The sequence below is a fragment of the Salmo trutta genome, chromosome 28 (assembly GCF_901001165.1).
Source record: "Salmo trutta chromosome 28, fSalTru1.1, whole genome shotgun sequence".
NCBI lineage: Eukaryota > Metazoa > Chordata > Actinopteri > Salmoniformes > Salmonidae > Salmo > Salmo trutta.
Window position 1 is genome coordinate 15,405,903 of NC_042984.1, and position 19,088 is coordinate 15,424,990.

The window sequence follows — 19,088 nt, forward strand, 5'->3', positions numbered from 1 at the left end:
CAGTTTGTCTGTGACGTGTACGCCGAGGAACTTAAAACTTTCCACCTTCTCCACTGCTGTCCCTTCGATGTGGATAGGGGGGTGCTCCCTCTGCTGTTTCCTGAAGTTCACGATCTTCTCCTTTGTTTTGTTGACAGTGAGTGAGCGGTCGTTTTCCTGACACCACACTCCCGAGTGCCCTCACCACCTCCCTGTAGGCTGTCTCGTCGTTGTTGGTAATCAAGCCCACTACAGTTGTGTCGTCTGCAAACTTGACGATTGAGTTGGAGGCGTGCATGGCCACGTAGTCATGGGTGAACAGGGCGTACAGGAGGGGGCTGAGCACGCACCCTTGTGGGGCCCCAGTGTTGAGGGTCAGCGAAGATGTTGTTTCCTACCTTCACCACCTGGGGGCGGCCCGTCAGAAAGTCCAGGACCCAAGACCCAATTGCACAGGGTGGGGTTGAGACCCAGGGCCTCCAGCTTGGAGGAGCTTGGAGGGTACTATGGTGTTGAATGCTGAGCTGTAGTCAATGAACAGCATTCTTACATAGGTATTCCTCTTGTCCAGATGGAATAGGGCAGAGTGCAGCGTGATGGCAATTCCATTGTCTGTGGACCTGTTGGGGCGGAATGCAAACTGAAGAAGTGGGTCTAGGGTGGCCGATAAGGTGGTGATATGATCCTTGACTAGTTTCTCAAAGCACTTCATGATGACAGAAGTGAGTGCTACAGGGCGGTAGTCATTTAGTTCAGTTATCTTTGCCTTCTTGGGTACAGGAACAATGGTGGCCATCTTGAAGCATGTGGGGACAGCAGTCTGGGATAGGGAGCGATTGAATCGGTCCGCAAACACACCAGCCAACTGGTCTGCGCATGCCTTAACAGGGCATTGAGCCAGAACAGCTTCAATGCACTTTGGAATAAATTCTACAAGTGTCTACAACTCTGTCAGGATGTAACACCATTCCATAATTTGGTGTTTTGTTGAGGGTGGTGGAAAAAGCAGTCTCAGGCATCGCTCCTGTCCCCTAAGTGTTAATTTAGGTTGAGATCTGGTGACAGAGAGCCATGGTATATGGTTTACATAGTTGTTATGCTCATCAAACCCTTTAGTGACCACTCTTCCCCTGTGGATGGGGGCATTTTCATCCTATGAGGGCATAGGCATGGTAGCAAAAATAATTACACTAATCATAGTATGTTAATTGCGTACTTAACTCAGAAGCAACACCTATGTGGAAGCACTCACTTTCAATATACTTTGTATCCCTCGTTTACTCAAGTGTTTCCATTGTTTTGGCAGTTACCTGTACATGGACTAAGATGTCACAGAAGATATGGCAATTTCTCAACACTGTACACAATGTAAAATTAATGACAAATTAAAACACTATGCTCATGTAAACAATTACAAAAATGATACACATTTTCAAAAATGTCAAATGATTTTTACATCAAATTGCAGTGACATTTAACCAACATTTTTCATTTCTGCAGACTGAAGGTCTGAGTGTGAATGTTTATTGGGTCCCTCTACTCAAGACAACAATTACACTTGATCTAAGTCAAAAGACCAAACAATGAGATCACAACATAGACAACTGAAAACTGAAGAAAAAAATGAATGCATGTATTGACATGGCTATCATTTATTAGGCGAACGTAAACCACACTGGGTGAAATCACTGTATAAAGTACTGTAGAGCAGCATAGGCAGACATAGCATCGCAAATCGGAGTAAATTCAACTAATCAGGTTAAGTCCAGTATCCGTCACAATAATTACCTAGGCTAATACATAAACCAAACTTAGATTTAATGATAACTTAATAACCCCATGCTTATGAAAGCTGGAAAGGAGAAATCTGAAATTGTTCATTTCCAGCGACGAAAAAAAGTCTCAAAAGTTGTTTCAAGGTTATATAAACAGGAAGGTGGTATGCCTATAGTAAGACTTGGAAAGATACCTGTAGACATTTTCAAAACAGCACAAACAAATATTATAACACTACTCATCTATGCCCCAAATGTCATTGACTCATGGTGAGTCATACAACTCTTGAAAGATATTTCACTTTTTACATTGCACACACACACACACACACACACACACACACACACACACACACACACACACGTAGAAAACAAAACTGTACAGAAATAAATAACCTTCAAAATTATAACAGCAAAAATATGAAATAACATAAGTCTGGTGTGCCCAAATTGCTTGAAAATATCAGAACGCTTCCTACACCATGTGCATTAATTTGTAACAGTTAATGCATAAATGAAGTAGAATCATATCAGAGCTCAAATTTAATTCTGAAACCTGAGACAATTGTTTTTTCAGTGTACAATGTTGAGCTATTCCAGCAGTAAGGCTTTCACTCTGCTCTCCCTGACTTATATACAGAATCAATAAGTAGTAGACCACAGCTTCAGAAAAACCAGTGACAAAGCAGACAGACAAGTTAACACAATCCAACTTGAGGCAAAAGACTATCTTAAGATCCTGCATAACATGAACAGAGTCCTGAATACAGTATGGAAAAACAGTCGATTTAAAAAAATAAACATCTGAACAGTATTTGTGCACACAAAAAGTAGAATCCCTCAGATATTCTCTTGATATTTGGTCCATGTTTTACCACTGTTGCAGCATAGTCGGTTGTGAGGAATCCATAGGCAGAACAGAACCAGCAGCCTTTTCTATGTACATTTCACATAATACCCAGAAGCAGGAATCCCTGGCTTCAGGCTCTGATCATGTTTATCCAGTGAATAACTACTACTTATAGGCACAGACATGTTGCTCCCAACTCTCCAAAATGCACTGGCTCAATAGTAGACATGATAGCTACAGCAGCTTCATATCATGAGAAAAATAACTGCCTACTATGAGCGTCAACAGTCTATAAATTGAGTTTGAGGCAAGATACGTCAACATACAGCTTTTGTTTTGTAAACTAAGAACTCAAGCTGTAAGTCGGATAAAACCCTACCCAACATCAGTGCTTTGACAAAAACATGGTCCTTTGATTGCTGACTGTATGTCATATTAGACAGAACAGCGTATTAACAAACAAAAGGTAACGTCCTCTTTTTAGATCGACTTCTCATTTATACATGTTTTATCTAGTGCAACCATAACAATATGATATTCAAACAGTCATTTGTCAATGCATACAACCGCAACTCTGTTGTATTAGATAGATGTGTATAGATCAGTTGGGATAGGTCATCTATGGGTCAGGCCTGTCCTCCAGGTAAGCTCTCAAAAGATGGCTGTAGCATGAACTTCTCAGTGTATTTCAAACCTACGGAAGGCTATCAAATGTATACTATTTATCTCAACACAAAACTTAAGACAGCCAAAGTTACTTACAACATGGCCGTTGAAGTCAACCAGAACAATAGCCTACCATTAGAACAGTTAAGCCCTTTCGTCAGTGGGTCCACTGCATTCATTACTGATGGGTCTGGAATAGGCTCTCCTCTGTAGCATACTAGCTGGGTAGAGTAATGGCCTACTCCCTAGGAAGAGGAGAAGGACAATCTTAGGAGTAACCCCAAAGTATGTTTGATACAAACCGTAATAATGGCAATATGATATATCTGTCCAACTCTAATATGGAACCCCACGACATTTACAACTACACTAACATCATGAAAATGGGATGAATTAATTTCAAATGTGTAGAAAATATATAAGATAAAGCTTTTAGTTCATACCTCTTGGGTTTGTCTGCACACCATGACTGGGGTTAGCCATGGGATGGTAGAGGGAGGCCAGGTCACTGGGGATGTAGGAACGGAGGATGTTGATCATATTCCAGTCAGTCTCCATACTGCTGCTGCTGGCAGAGGCTGGAGGGTTGGACGCTTTGACTGGGGCATAGGCCCGCGGCCTGTGAGAGGGAGAGGCTCCATTCCTTCCTGAGGGCAGCAGTCTGTTGTACCTGTCCTCCATCATAAAGCCAGTATCAACAGTGTCCGTTTCCCTTCCGGGGAGCCCAGAGAATCTCTGCCTCTTACTGGAAGGTTCACCAAAGTCCATTGGGGGCAGACTACCAAACCGGCTGGAGAGGCATAGCCTGGCAGCATCTGAGGGCCTGATTGCAACACTACCGCTCCTCACAGGGCCGCTTCTTAAGCCGCTTGCCACTCTGCTGTCCGATGGGTTCGGCGTCGGTCTCTCCATTACAGGTCTGCTATATTTTCTACCGTTGGTGTTGGATTGTTCTGCTGGCTCTGTAAACCTGGATTGGCCCTGGCTGGTGGTTGGTGGCATCATCATCCTGTACCGCTGATTGTCCAGGCCCGGGGCTCCCATCTCCTTCCGGGGGTCATTGGTGAGAGACCATTTACGCCCATGAGGAGGGTTGGAGGGGTGAGTCTTTCCAGGAGGTTGAGGGGTTGGGGATTTGGTCCGGCGAGGGTGTCTCCGATCTACAGGAGGCAGCGGGGTGACATCTTTGCCCTCAAGGGCAGGGGGGCAGCCAGTATAACGCTTCAGTTTTAGACTTCTGTTCTTAGTTATGTCAGACTTCTCCTTGTGAAGCAGCTTCTTGTGCATGAGCAGGACCTCTGGGTACAGAGTGCTGAAGGCACAGGACAAACAGGCGTTGGAAATCAACACATTCCTTGGTATTAGGGTGGCGGAGATGGAAAGTGACACTTTTAAGGACAAATTTAATGGGGCGCTGAAGCCCTCGTCATTTATTTCCTTTCCTTCCATCTTCAGGTTAACAGGTACGGGGTGTTTTGTCTCCTGTCCTTCCATCTTCAGGTTAACAGGTACGGGGTGTTTTGTCTCCAGTCCTTCCATCTTCAAGTTAACAGGTAAAGTGTGATTTGTCTCCTGTCCTTCCATCTTCAGGTTAACAGGTACGGGGTGTTTTGTCTCCAGTCCTTCCATCTTCAAGTTAACAGGTAAAGTGTGATTTGTCTCCTGTCCTTCCATCTTCAGGTTAACAGGTACGGGGTGATTTGTCTCCTGTCCTTCCATCTTCAGGTTAACAGGTACGGGGTGATTTGTCTCCTGTCCTTCCATCTTCAGGTTAACAGGTACGGGGTGATTTGTCTCCTGTCCTTCCATCTTCAGGTTAACAGGTACGGGGTGATTTGTCTCCTGTCCTTCCATCTTCAGGTTAACAGGTACGGGGTGATTTGTCTCCTGTCCTTCCATCTTCAGGTTAACAGGTACGGGGTGATTTGTCTCCTGTCCTTCCATCTTCAGGTTAACAGGTACGGGGTGATTTGTCTCCTGTCCTTCCATCTTCAGGTTAACAGGTACGGGGTGATTTGTCTCCTGTCCTTCCATCTTCAGGTTAACAGGTACGGGGCATTTTATGTGTGCAGAAGAAGAGTAAGCAGCCGTAGAAAGCAATTTCCCATACTCCGCATTCACTTGAGCAAGTGGGCTGGCAATCTTGACACCGATGCTATTAAATCTATCCTCTGGTTTCATAATTGCACAAGGTTTGGTTGCAGGCCTGACATTGGGAGTTGGCCACAGTTTGGATCGGTTGGGGACCGGTTTGTCTTCTCTGTTTCTGGTGAATTCTTTCTCACTGGGAGATGGCACAGATATCACAGGCTTATTGGGGATGTCAGTGTAAGGTTTGTCCTTGTGACGTCTATCAGAGTGATATCTCAGTGAGGTTTTCCGGGCCGCAGCATAGTCACAGTATATACATTTGTATGGTTTTTCACCTGAAAGAAAAATAGAATTGCATAAGCATAATATGATCCTAACAGCAAATACAGTCTTCAGATGAATGAAATGCTGAAAGTACTACATACAGAACACAGGGGTGTAACGGTTTGGTATGTATTGCGGTTTTGGGGTCACAGTTCGGTTAACGGGAAAATGAAACGCCAACAGTTACTGTAGTTAATTTCTGTTTATTCCTGATTCCATCTTTGATCATGTAATGCCTGATGAGAGCACAAGCAGGAATACCAACATCTCATTTAGTATTTTCTTAAATGATTACTCAACAACACTAAAATAAAGTGCAACATGTGTATGAAATCAATATGTAAACATGGCTCAGAAATTGTATCGGCCTATGCTGTTTTCTTACAAAAGAACAGAACTAGTTCCCTGTTGTGCCTCAAAAGGACAGCCTGAAATACAGCAATTAAGATTGTCATTTTTATTACAACGCGATTTACTCAACAGGCATACAACGCAGCATCGGAATAGCCTATAAGCCTAGTGTTTATTACATTTTTAATGCATTCATTCGGGTTCACACTGCGGACCAAATCGAGGTCCCATTACCGAACGGTTCAGTACAGTTACACCTGTAGCACTCAGAGTAAACCCAATCCAACTTCATGTTAAACCTTAGAGCCAAATATCAGCTATAAATCTCAACTTACATTCCCCAACGGTGCAGCCTATTTCAAGTTCCAATGTCACATGCACAGGTACAGTGAAATGCCATTCTTGCAAGCTCTAAACCCAACAATGCAGTAATCAATATCCATGTAGCACTAAAAATAACATAAATCAGGCTTCCCAGCATTACATAAGGTTTACCTGTATGGGTCCTTAGGTGAATGTTGAGGTAATAGCTGGAACGGAATGTCTTGCCACAGTAACTACACTCCCTGGAGGACACAAGATGTTTCACCTTCATTTGATCAAATCCATCTTCATTTTTATCTGTAGAGAAAAGAAAAACAGGAGATTGGTCATGTGAAGAAATCAAATAGTCTACCTACAAAAACGTGTGTGAAGCAAGTGGATTTGCATAACCTGTAAATGACCAGTAGAGGGAACCATTGAAAACAAAAATGGCCATTTACAGGTTTTTCCCAATTATTTACACACTAAAACTGGCCCATGAGGCACAATAACCAAACCTGTAACTCATTTACCAGAAGCATACACCAAATGGCAATACTACTGGCACATGTTTTGCTTTACATTGAGATTGCAATTTTACAAACATTTGGCAAAACAACACAATTATCTACCTTTGGCACAACCTTCACAACTAAAATCTCATGTGCAAGTGAAAAGCAACACTGTTCAACAAGCTAAGCTCAATTACCAATTGATCAATTTCACACGTCACAGGTAGAGGTAGGTGTATAGGTAATTCAGGCAACTGTGGTTTGACCTTGGGAGAGAGTGGGCAGAGAGTGCAGGCCAATCTGAGCCGCTTCACCGTAGCATCCATTATCTGGACGTTCCAAAATGAGAATAGGTCCAATGTCTCCAGTACATAAACTCAGCAACAACAAAAAAACGTCCTCTCACTGTCAACTGCGTTTATTTTCAGCAAACTTAACATGTGTAACATGTGTAAATATTTGTATGAACATAACAAGATTCAACAATTGAGACAAACTGAACAAGTTCTGCAGACATGTGACTAACAGAAATAGAATAATGTTTCCCTGAACAAGGGGGGGGGGGGGGTCAAAATCAAAAGTAACAGTCAGTATCTGGTGTGGCCACCAGCTGCATTAAGTACTGCAGTGCATCTCCTCCTCATGGACTGCACCAGAGTTGCCAGTTCTTGCTGTGAGATGTTACCCCAAAACTGTAAATCCACCTTTCAATAGAAAACAAATGTTTCTTAAACATTAAGTTGCTGTATTTACCTGAATAGAAGGCATCTCCCGGTACTCCATCCTCTGACCCGCCTTCAGATCCCTCTTCTTTGGGGAACCCTGCTCTGGAGAGCTTGCCATCAATGAAGGCGGTGGGGCTCCCCGCCTCACCCCTCTCCCTCTTGTGCACCCTGGAGTGGAGAACAAGCTGGTGGTACGTCCTGAACGTCCTCCCACAGTCCTCACAGTGCGTCGGCTTGTCATTTCGACTTGACTTCTGATCAGGTTCTGGTGATGGGGTCTCTCCAGCAGTCTGTCTGGATCTCAGTTCTCTACCCAAGTTGTCTTTAACACCATTGTTGTCACCTTCTTGGCCTTCTGACCAGATGTTTGTTAGTTCTTTATCTGAGCCAGAGTCCTCGTTGTTAGAGCTGTGGTCTTGGATTAGGCCTACATCTTTAGCCACACTTGGACAAACTGCTATCTTTCCCTTGGTGGCAAGTTGCCAGGCTTGGTAGGTGTTTAAAGGGTCTAGTTGGGCAATCCACCTAGAAGATCTCTCTGGTATACTTCTTTCCTCAGAGAGGGGGCGAAGGTTGAGTACCTGTAAAAAACCTTGTTGACTGAGGGGATCTTCCTGTCTATCCTTCTCTCCGTTTTCATCAGCCTCTAATTCTTTACTATGTACTTTGCTGTGTTCCACCAAATGGTCTTTATCGGGGAAGAAGAAGCCACATGTAAAGCACATTTTGTAAGGGGTGATTACGGGCTCTGGGCTTTGGTCTTGGATGACTTCATTGATAATAACTGGACCATCCAGGTTCTGCTGGGCTTTAGCCTTATGGAACCTCATATGGTTCCTGAGAAACCAGGGTTCCTTGAACCGCCGGCCACAAAGGTTACAGTGAAAAGTGAAACAGTCCTTGTGTGTCCTCATGTGGCTCTCCAGCTCGCTGGCACCCTCTGTGGCCTGATCACACACAACGCAACTAAATACCACCTCCTTCACAGATGGCAACCTGGGTTTGGACCGGGCCCTCTCACCTGGGATCAAGAACTCTGCCTCCACACGCAGAACTGCCGTTTCGAACAGTGTTGTGGGGTGCTGGGTCAGGACGTGTGGGCCCAGGTCATCTTGGTGTGTGAAGGTCTGGTCACAAAACATACAGTCCAGGGATTCCAGCAGGCTTCCCTCGGGCTGAGCCTCAGCTTTGTTAGTGATGGTGGCACTGTGAGGAGTCATGCTGGAGCCAGACCCTGGCATGCTAGCACTACTAATATTTAGAACGTCTTGTCCAAGTCCATCTGGACTTTCCACATATGGCAACAACAGGTGAGTTGGCATTTCCTCAAAAGTTGTGCAATTGATCTATATACTTAAGTATTAAGGAGTTACTGTATGACATTTCTGAATATCAATGTGGAAGATTGTCAGTGATTCATCCAGGGGAGTTAGGTCTTAATACGTAGATTCCTGTAAAACACAAAATAACAAGGAAAAAGTTAGGCTAATGTAGTATCATCATGGATCAGTGCTATCCAGGGATCCTTGGGACATCCCTACCCTAAATCCTAACCCCTACCCTTAACCATTTTACATTTCAACTTCAATGGAGTAGGGCCATCCTAAGGATCCCAGAGATCACAGACCTATCATTATGGCAAGGTGAGGCCTATGAATGCTAAAAGGCACCAAGCTACCTCAAATAACAAGGAAATTGAGTCCTCAAATTGAAACTGAATATGAGATTAATTTCCTCTTAGTATGAAGTACTGTGAAGAATGCATCATTTTATTGCACATGGCTACATATTTAACACATCATTTGACAGTTCGCCATTAATGCAAAGCCTTGGCTTGTGGTTATATTTTTTAGCAGTTGGATAAAATGTGGAATAAATGGACATACTAGTTGATACATGAATACATCCTAATTAAAATTATGGCATTGCATAAACAGTTTGATAGTCTCAACAAACAGCTTGTAATTTAAATGAAATCATTAAATATTTGTTTAACTATTTTGGTTTCCATTTCCATACTGACCTAGCAGAATGTGTTCATTCTTTGTTCAACAAGCCAAGACAAGATGACCTGTGTTGGCAATCAGTGGAAGTTGTCGACTAAGGAAGTGTCATCAACCATGATGAGAAAATAATATAGTCTTAAAATATTAGGCTTCTCTGTGACCCATCCCAGTCAGCCACCTATTTTGATATAAGATATTTCTGATTGTCATAAAACTAGATAGTAAAGTAGCTACGTTATTTGACTGAGGTTTAATCAGCTATGCAAACAGGTCACCAATTTGTTATCCAACACATGCAACGTGATAAAAGACAAATGAGCCACTCGTCGAGTTAATCCCAAGGTTATGAATCTGTAATGCATGCCAAATTAGATGGCTAATATGTGAAGTCTTAAAGTTACATAGCTAGCTAGTTATTAATGTCCCACACAAAAATAAATCGTGCTTTTCTATTGGATTCATTTCAATATAGTTAGAATTCAATACAGTCACTTCTGTAACTCATTCTGCTACATCCTACTAACGTTAGCTAGTTAACCACTGATAGGAAGTTACTGTCCCCGTGTCTATCAAACATTGCGAAATTCAGCAAATTAGCTTTCTAGCTAGCCAAGCACGGAAATTCCTAATTTAACAGGCACAAAGACATCGCTAACAATTTCTGGACTCAGACATAGTTAATGGTTGAAAGGTAGGAAATAAAACATCATTTGAGTTCATCTTGCGAAATAGTTTAATAACATTAGCTAATGTAGTTAGCTAGCAATCAATCAAAACGCTCGTTTTATATAACTCACCAATACCTACCAATTCAGGCTTTCCAGGTAAACTTTCAATTCATCGAAATTATATATCTAAGTGAAATAAACTGCGTGTTACATCCTGTCGCTAAACTAGCAAATTCATGAATAATAGCAGCTAGCCAAAACTGTTCACCTTCCTACAATTGTCGGTCATATTGTTCTTATTCAATGTTTGCAAGTCGCTATGTGCAGCTGTTGAATTGTGAGGCGCGCTCTCAGCGAATCGGGGACAGAAGTAGCGCGTGCACTACAGCCCCAAAAGCGAAACAGGGACAACAGTCACGTGATCGCAACTTTTGACGAAGTAAATAATTATATAAATTAAAATGTATAATACAATGTAACATAATTACATAATAAACAATAGTGGGGCACACACATATGTATCTATTGCACACACATATTTATCTCTTATGAAAGCAAGGTAACAGAACGTCTGTAGATCAATTACAAAACACAAGAACAAGGTGGACTGCCCAAATGTAATCATTGTAATGGCGGTTGTGTCATGTGGATGGTTAGTCAGCTATTGAGTTGGTCTGAAAGTTAGAGGATAGGCCTAGATAAGATTATTGGCTATTTGTTGAAAGATAACAGTGTGATTCTATTCTGTATATGGGATGGTACAAATTTGGTTGTATCCTAAATCATTTCCCATTTAATTAGTTCGTTAGGAAATTGGCCTAAATAAAATAGCAATGTTTTATGAACTTTGTTCTAAGCAAAAGTCTCAACGCCATGTTGTTCAGACAAAGAGTTGACTTTTACATGTCTCTCACTCCACTTCCCATTGCAACAGAACAGAGCACCATGTGGAGAGGGGGGATGGGGACCTACAACATGTGGGATGATGTGCTATGCAGCAACAGGTCACTGTGTTTCCAGCATTGAATGACAGCCTTATAGATTTGTATTTATATCAAATTATCACTGCAAAAGTAATTTGGCTATTTAACCTTTTCCCTTTTTTTAACCTTTTCCCTATGTCTCTTATTTGAGACATACATTTGAATGTTTTTTGAAAATCAGGTTATATTTTAGTTTTGGTCAGATGTAGACTATTGAAACTCAAAAAGTATTCAAATTATGATTTTGAATACTTGTCCTATTGTAAGACACCAAAATGTTCAGAAATAACCATGATAATTCAATCCATAACATACCATAGCCTGCAATGCAACCATGAAATACAGGGATCTACTGAATGGAAAATGAAAAATCTATGAAGTGAACTAACATACATTCTATTCAAGGTGAGCTAGAAAAAAACGTGATTGCTACATGTATTTACTAATAATCAATGTAAAGTTAAGACCAATACTTTATTATTTCTTGGTACAATTGATCACCTTTCCTCCTCTTTTCATCAGAGTACATGCATGTCAAAGCAACAGCTTCACCCCTCCCCCACCCCAGCTCCTCTGACAGCTGGCAATAGCATAGATCTCATTGTGGTTCCACTTTCAATTATTATGCCATTGACTACTCTATTCACAATGTGCTTTTTCACAGAAAGTATGTATTAGTACTACTTTACCTCATGAATACTCACCCTTCTTGATTTTGTGATGGCTCAAGATAGTCAGGAACCTAAACACAATCACACTGTCTCTGGATGTTGGATGTTAACCCCACCCTAACCCTCCTCTTTCTACTAGCTTAGATAAACAACTCTTGAGTGATAAAGGTTCTATGTTACAGTTTTGTTTGTTTTAGTTAATTTAGAGACTTGATGATTAATGAACAAAGAGATCTAGATAGTTTTACTTGCATTGCTGGTTAGACTTAAAACAAATATTACATCACAGAATTATATAGAATAGAACACATAAGAATTATAGGATCTCCTTGTTTTTCATTGGCATGATAGTCAACAAAATAGATATTGAGATTAATAATTTCAATGAAGAAGGCATTCATCACACCAGACTGAACCATTCTTTAAAAAAATAAAATAATGCTCTCAATGAAACCCATCTCCAGCTGTTGAGGGTGAAGAACAGTGAACAAATCCACATCGACTGCTGTCAGCAGGCATTTGCCAAAACATCTCCAGCAACTGGCTGAAACGTTGCCATGGAGCTCCACCCAGCCTGCATGTTAAACCCAGAAAGAACCCAGAACACACAGGCAATCGTGTGGAGCACCACCACAGCCATTTGGGACATGTCCAACTCCCTCTGTGGTCTACAGAGCATGTTATGGCAAACACCAAGAAAATGGCCCCAGGAGGTATTCTGGTCTCTGAGTGACACAATTTTGATGTCTCAATAACCCACCAGGCTTGTGTCAGAAACATGAATTTAGGCTACATAATACAATGTCAGGAATAAAACCTGTTATGGGAAAAACAAACTCACAGAGCAGTCATATATTTCTGGCACCATAGATATATTAATATTGTGTTGACAGCCAAATAGATTTCCAGTGTCATGTTTATATTCAAATGAAGTTTTGATCATAGTTTCATGTGATCATTGCTTTATTTATTTGACCTATGTAAATGTCTTGAACTGAACATATGGCCAAGGAGGGGATTCTATTCTTCACCAACATATTGCTTATTGTTGAATGAAGAAGCAATACTGTACCTATTTTACTTTTAAGTGTAAAAAACAAAATTTGGTTATTTGTAGGCTTTTTATGTCCTTTCTTTATCCTGAGTTCCTGTCATACAAACAAGTCTAGAATGTTAATCAAAGGCACCACATGTGACACACACGGTGGCCTCCCGCTCATTTCCCATTGTTCCCTGGCCACAAAAGCTTTGTGAAAAGCTAGCAATCTGGAATGGCAGTATAATGTCTGATACTGATGAAACTATCTAAACATGAAATTCCATAGCTTGTCCTGGTGCATAACTTGTTGCTTACATCTTGTATTGTCCGATGATCCTAACAGAGCAAAGAAGTTGCACTGTTCAGTCAATAATTCATGGAGCAATAAAGCACACGTCTGCCTCTGATTTGAGTTGCAAGAAGACACAAAATAACATATGCCAAGAATACATCGTATTGGCAACACAAAATAAGTACAATACACTATTGTTTGTATTAACAGACATTTAGAATAGAATATAATCAAATAAAAAAGAATAACTAAAATTTTTCCCAAAAGTTAACTTCAATTAATTGTTATATTTCAGGTCATTGGTATATTATTAAAGCTAATATCAGCCTCTATTCTTCAAAATAAGAAAACAAAACAATTTGTATTATAGAGTTGGTGAAAAAAAGTGTGCATATAATCTTTTAGCATATTAGCAAAACAAATAATTATTTTGTATTCAACCCGCAGCTCTGGTATGTTATGGAGGGATGGATGCATGAGTCAGGTCCTCCTCACAGACTATGCAAGTAGACTTGATCTTGTCTGGATGTGTCAGCAACAGCTGACTGCATTGTTCCCTTCCAGATTCATGGATCAGCTTCCTTTATAACCATACTGCTGCTCCGTCAGAAAGACCTTTTCATCATCAATTGTAGGCATTTAAGAAGAATAAACATTCTTACAACCTAAGGTACAATATTTCTTATAGTTGTAATATTCTAAACTGGTCAAGATCAAGATTTGTTATATTCTACATCTGCTTGATAGAGAAATATTTATTTTGTGTTGACTGTCGTCTTCTAACGCATTCGCTGCTCGGAAATACAGTTATTCTTTCCTGTATTGCGGTATACACCCAAAACACATTTCCTTATGAATGTCATGTATTGTATTCATGGGAATATGGACCTTCAATTGATCACTTTAATCTGCAAAGCCAGAAAGGATTTGATATTATATGTCAGGTGTGTGCGTACTGGTAGCGAAGTCAGGTGCAGGAGAGCAGAGATTTGTGAGCAGGCGCACACTTTATTGAGGCAAAAGTGCAAAACGCGCAAAACAGTCACAAGAATTATGTTTAACAATAAACATCTTCGAGAAATACCATGGAAAAAACTAACCAGCCTGGCACGTCAACAACAAACACATAACACAAACAATCTTACACAAAGACATGATGGGGAACAGAGGAATAAATACATGTAGATTGATTGGGGAATGAAAACCAGGTGTGCAGGGAACAAGACAAAACAAATGGATACATGAAAAATGGAGCGGCGATGGCTAGAAAGCCAGCGACATCGACCACCGAACGCCGCCCGAACATGGAAAGGAGCCGCCTTCGGCGGAAGTCGTGACAGTACCCCCCCAGACAGTACCGAGACCCGGTCCCCCGGTGCGAACACCAGGGCCTCACTGCGGTGACGGTCCACGCTGGTCTTTTGGCGCAGCGCGGCCTGCTGGAGGTGACCATGGGCGGCTTCCCAGGTCTCCTCCGCGCGTCTGAACCAATCGTCCACCGCAGGAGCCTCGGTCTGACTCTGATGCCACGGTGCCAGAACCGGCTGGCACCCCAATATACACTGAAAGGGGGAGAGGTTAGTGGAGGAGTGGCGGAGCGAGTTCTGCGCCATCTCTGCCCAGGGCACGAACGCCGCCCACTCGCCCGGCCGGTCCTGGGAATAGGACCGCAGAAATCTGCCCACATCCTGGTTCACTCTCTCCACCTGCCCGTTACTCTCGGGGTGGAAACCCGAGGTGAGGCTGATCGAGACCCCCAAACATTCCATGAACGCCCTCCAGACTCTCGAAGTGAACTGGGGACCTCGATCAGACACTATATCCTCAGGCACCCCGTAGTGCTGGAAGACGTGTGTAAACAGGGCCTCCACAGTTTGTAGGGCCGTAGGGAGACCGGGCAGAGGGAGGAGATGACAGGACTTAGAGAAACGATCCACAATGACCAGGATCGTGGTGTTTCCCTGTGAGGGAGGAAGATCTGTTAGAAAATCCACCAACAGTTGTGACCAAGGCCATTGTGGAACAGGTAAGGGATGTAGCTTACCTCTGGGCAGGTGTCTAGGAGCCTTACACTGGGCGCACACCGAGCAGGAGGAAACATAATGTCCCGAGCCAAGGTGGGCCACCAGTACTTCCCAGACAGACAACGCACCATTTGACCGATCCCCGGATGACCAGAGGAGGGTGATGTGTGGGCCCAATAGATCAACTGGTCACGGACAGCAGACGGAACGTACACACGCCCAACGGGACACTGGAGTGGAGCGGGCTCTGTACGCAACGCCTGCTCAATGTCCGCGTCCAGCTCCCACACGACCGGCGCTACCAGGCAGGAGGCCAGGAGAATGGGAGTCTAATCCATGGGCCGCTCCTCTGTGTCATACAGCCGGGACAGTGCGTCTGCCTTCACATTCTGGGAACCTGGTCTGTAGGACAGGGTAAACACAAAACGGGTAAAGAACATGGCCCACCTTGCCTAACGAGGATTCAGTCTCCTAGCTGCCCGGATGTACTCCAGGTTGTGGTGGTCAGTCCAGATGAGGAAAGAGTGTTTAGCCCCCTCAAGCCAATGTCTCCATGCCTTCAAAGCCTTAACCACAGCCAACAGCTCCCGGTCCCCCACATCATAGTTCCGCTCCGCCGGGTTGAGCTTTGGTGGCGTGCCGGAGCGCTGAGAGAGCACGGCTCCGATCCCAGCCTCGGATGCATCCACCTCCACTATGAATGCTAAAGAGGGATCTGGATGGGCCAGCACGGGAGCCGAGGTTAACAGAGCTCTTAGGTGCCCAAAAGCCCTGTCCGCCTCAACCGACCACTGCAGACGTACAGGACCCCCTTTCAGCGGTGAGGTAATGGGAGCAGCCACCTGGCCAAAACCCCGGATAAATCTCCGGTAGTAATTGGCAAACCCTAAAAATTGCTGCACCTCCTTTACCGTGGTGGGAGTCGGCCAATTACGCACGGCTAAAATGCGGTCACTCTCCATCTCCACCCCTGATGTGGAAATGCGATACCCTAGGAAGGAGACAGCCTGCTGAAAGAACAGGCATTTCTCAGCCTTGACGTACAGGTCATGCTCCAACAGTCGTCCAAGTACCGCCCGAACAAGGAGAGGAGCCGACTTCGGTGGAAGTCGTGACATTATAAGAGGACGCATCCCATAGATTTACACTACTAAGTACTGGGAAAGTTATTACACTTCATGAGCTTTAAGGTCAACAACAATCTAGACAAGGTTGTTAGCCATGTCTACCCAGCCCCTCAAACCAACAAGATCAGCAACTCAACTCAAAAGAATTTCACATAATACATGACAAAAACACCCTCTGGTGCAACACCTCTAAAGAGTGCCTATGTTCATCTGAATACATCTGAATACTGAATACTATACATCCACATTATGCTCAATTGCCTGCTGATAAAGACTTGACAATATAGTATATCAGTTAGTTTAACATCATCTGGTGGTTGGATATTGCCATTAAACTGTTATTGGGAGGCCTGGGAATATGTTGTGTCTTCATTGGTCCTTGTAACGTGATCCCCATGCCTCCTTGTGTGCATGGTGCTGGAGAGCAGAGCAGCACAGCGCTGCATAGCCTTGACACACATTAGTGCTGACAGCAGCCCTCCCCAGTCCCCATAGGCCTCTCAAGCAGCCCACTGGTCCCTTGGCTCTCTTACCCCGTCTTGGTACTCCGCGCTGTGTGGTCTGCATTCATTCACACACTGACACTTACTGTCCTGTGATCAACTGAAGCAGCATGGTCATAGATCATCGCCTCTGGAGGAGGATGACAGTTTCTTAACTAGGAGATATTATGGTTAAATCTTCCTATTGCACAACGTTCAAACTGAGGTTTCTGGCCATGTTGCTGTGCTGCACCCTTCTTGTCTTCTCCAGAAGCACCTCAACAATTATGGAGTGTAGGAACATTCTACCTGTTGTAGTGGCATAATGATTCACTATGAATATAACTATGAAACATCTGGCATTAGACATATTCCAGAGTGTTTATACTGCCACAAAAGTGAAGTCAAAGTAAGTTCAGATGTATCAGTCAGTGAATGCATTATCATAAAGTCTACCACTCTTTATAACTGTCTGTCTGGTTTGAACTCATTAGTTAAAGCACATTTTTTTGAAAAAGGCCCTCTACAAAATGAGGGTCTTTTGCATCCCTTTGATATTTGAAGTAGAAATTGTGGGGCAATATAGAAGTTTAAAAGCATGTTATATTAAATGAAGTACCCTTTAATATAGACCACATGGATAATTCAATCATTCAGATTTCTTATATGAATAAAGGATTGCAAAAGTGGCAAAATATACACATTTTGACATGTCCCTCCACGCACCCTCTGTGACTTCTAGGACGATTTTAATCTACTTAACCCCTACATTTCTCCAAGTTTTGACCATCATTGTAAAGACCTAGTTATTTTGTTGCTTTAACAAATGCTTATTTATTTAATGTGATTAGAGATTAATTTATGTCTGTCCCTCGTTTTAAGGTCAACCTTGTTACCTGAACTGAACTCTGGTTTCAGAGTTGTTTTTCAAAAGAAACATAGAACATCTAAAAGTCAAATCATAGTGTAAAATCAGGTGAGCTGGTGTACTCTTTTTGACCATTTGCTGGTGTTTTGTGGTGGAAAACTGAGCAGCACATTCTCACTTAATCATCAACCCTGTTTATGGTCAACCCTGTTATGGTCAACCCTGTTATGGTCAACCCTGTTATGGTCAACCCTGTTACGGTCAACCCTATTTCTTTATTTGGCAATTACTATAGTAATTGTTTTATTAAACCTCTTGAGATGGGAGAATGTGTTTTTATTGAATTGAACATGTGCTCTTTATGAAAATGTAAACATTAGGTGAAATCAAATGTTTTTTTTGTTTTTTTTTACCAAGTTACACTTCTCAAAAGACACAGAAGTGGTGGAACAACCCAGCTGCTGTTTTACTCCTGGTCCATCATGTGCTACCGTTTACTTCAGCTCTTCTGAATATAATACAATTTAACTCACTTCTCTCAGACACATTAGTATTATATGGTTACTGTCAGAGCAAAATGTGATATTGCATCTTAAATTGAAATGATCCGCAAAGGGAAAAGGACAGACAATGGACCAAATAACCCTCTGTTACTACCATACCCGTAGCATCGCTCCCTTCCTTCCTGTCTTTTTCCTGGCCACTTCTTGGGAAATGACTTTGACACACAATTTGAACTGATCACAGTGATTACAGGGGGCAATGCAAGTATAACAGTGCTTCAGTTAACAAAGGAGCAGTATGAGTTCCACCTTCAGGCACATCGACTCATCACTTAAAGGTGCATGATCTTAGACACATCCATCTAAAACACATTCCTCCACAGACAGAGGACTCCATGATGCAAACTCTGCTATGAATCACCCCACAAATTAATATACGGATACTATAAATAGATTAGAGTCACTCCTTTATCACAGGCAGGCTTACAATCCCTCAGATCAGCTGGTAAAATAATTTGCCTGTGTGGATTTTTCATACCATTTAAGGCTCTCATTTCTTCTCATCTAACATGAATGCCTGACCATTGGCATAACAATCAAAGCCAAGTTGCTTGGGTAATTAGAAAGGGCGCTGTTTAGTGTTTGTATTTAACGAGGTGTGGTCTTCTAACATCGCTGAGACAGCTTGGCTCCATACTTCTAACATCGCTGAGACAGCTTGGCTCCATACTTCTAACATCGCTGAGACAGCTTGGCTCCATACTTCTAACATCGCTGAGACAGCTTGGCTCCCTACTTCTAACATAGCTGAAAACAGCTTGGCTCCATAATTCTAACATAGCTGAAAAC

At 42.6% G+C, this 19,088-nt stretch overlaps 1 protein-coding gene across 2 annotated transcripts; it reads right to left on the bottom strand.

Moving 5' to 3' along the window:
- Nucleotides 1-771: 771 nt before the first annotated feature.
- LOC115165597 (zinc finger protein 217) lies at nucleotides 772-10,622 on the bottom strand. 2 transcript variants are annotated; one of them, XM_029718808.1, is made up of 6 exons: nucleotides 10,390-10,622; nucleotides 7,605-9,027; nucleotides 6,532-6,657; nucleotides 3,714-5,696; nucleotides 3,404-3,515; nucleotides 772-1,034 (listed from the first exon to the last, which is right to left on the bottom strand). In XM_029718808.1, exons 2-5 carry the CDS (start codon nucleotides 8,896-8,898, stop codon nucleotides 3,415-3,417), a joined length of 3,504 nt encoding a protein of 1,167 aa, XP_029574668.1. In that variant the 5' UTR covers nucleotides 8,899-9,027; nucleotides 10,390-10,622; the 3' UTR covers nucleotides 772-1,034; nucleotides 3,404-3,414. The 2 variants fall into 2 exon arrangements, with proteins under 2 accessions (XP_029574668.1, XP_029574667.1); XM_029718807.1 differs by lacking the exon at nucleotides 772-1,034 and having other exon boundaries at nucleotides 1,616-3,515.
- Nucleotides 10,623-19,088: the final 8,466 nt, after the last annotated feature.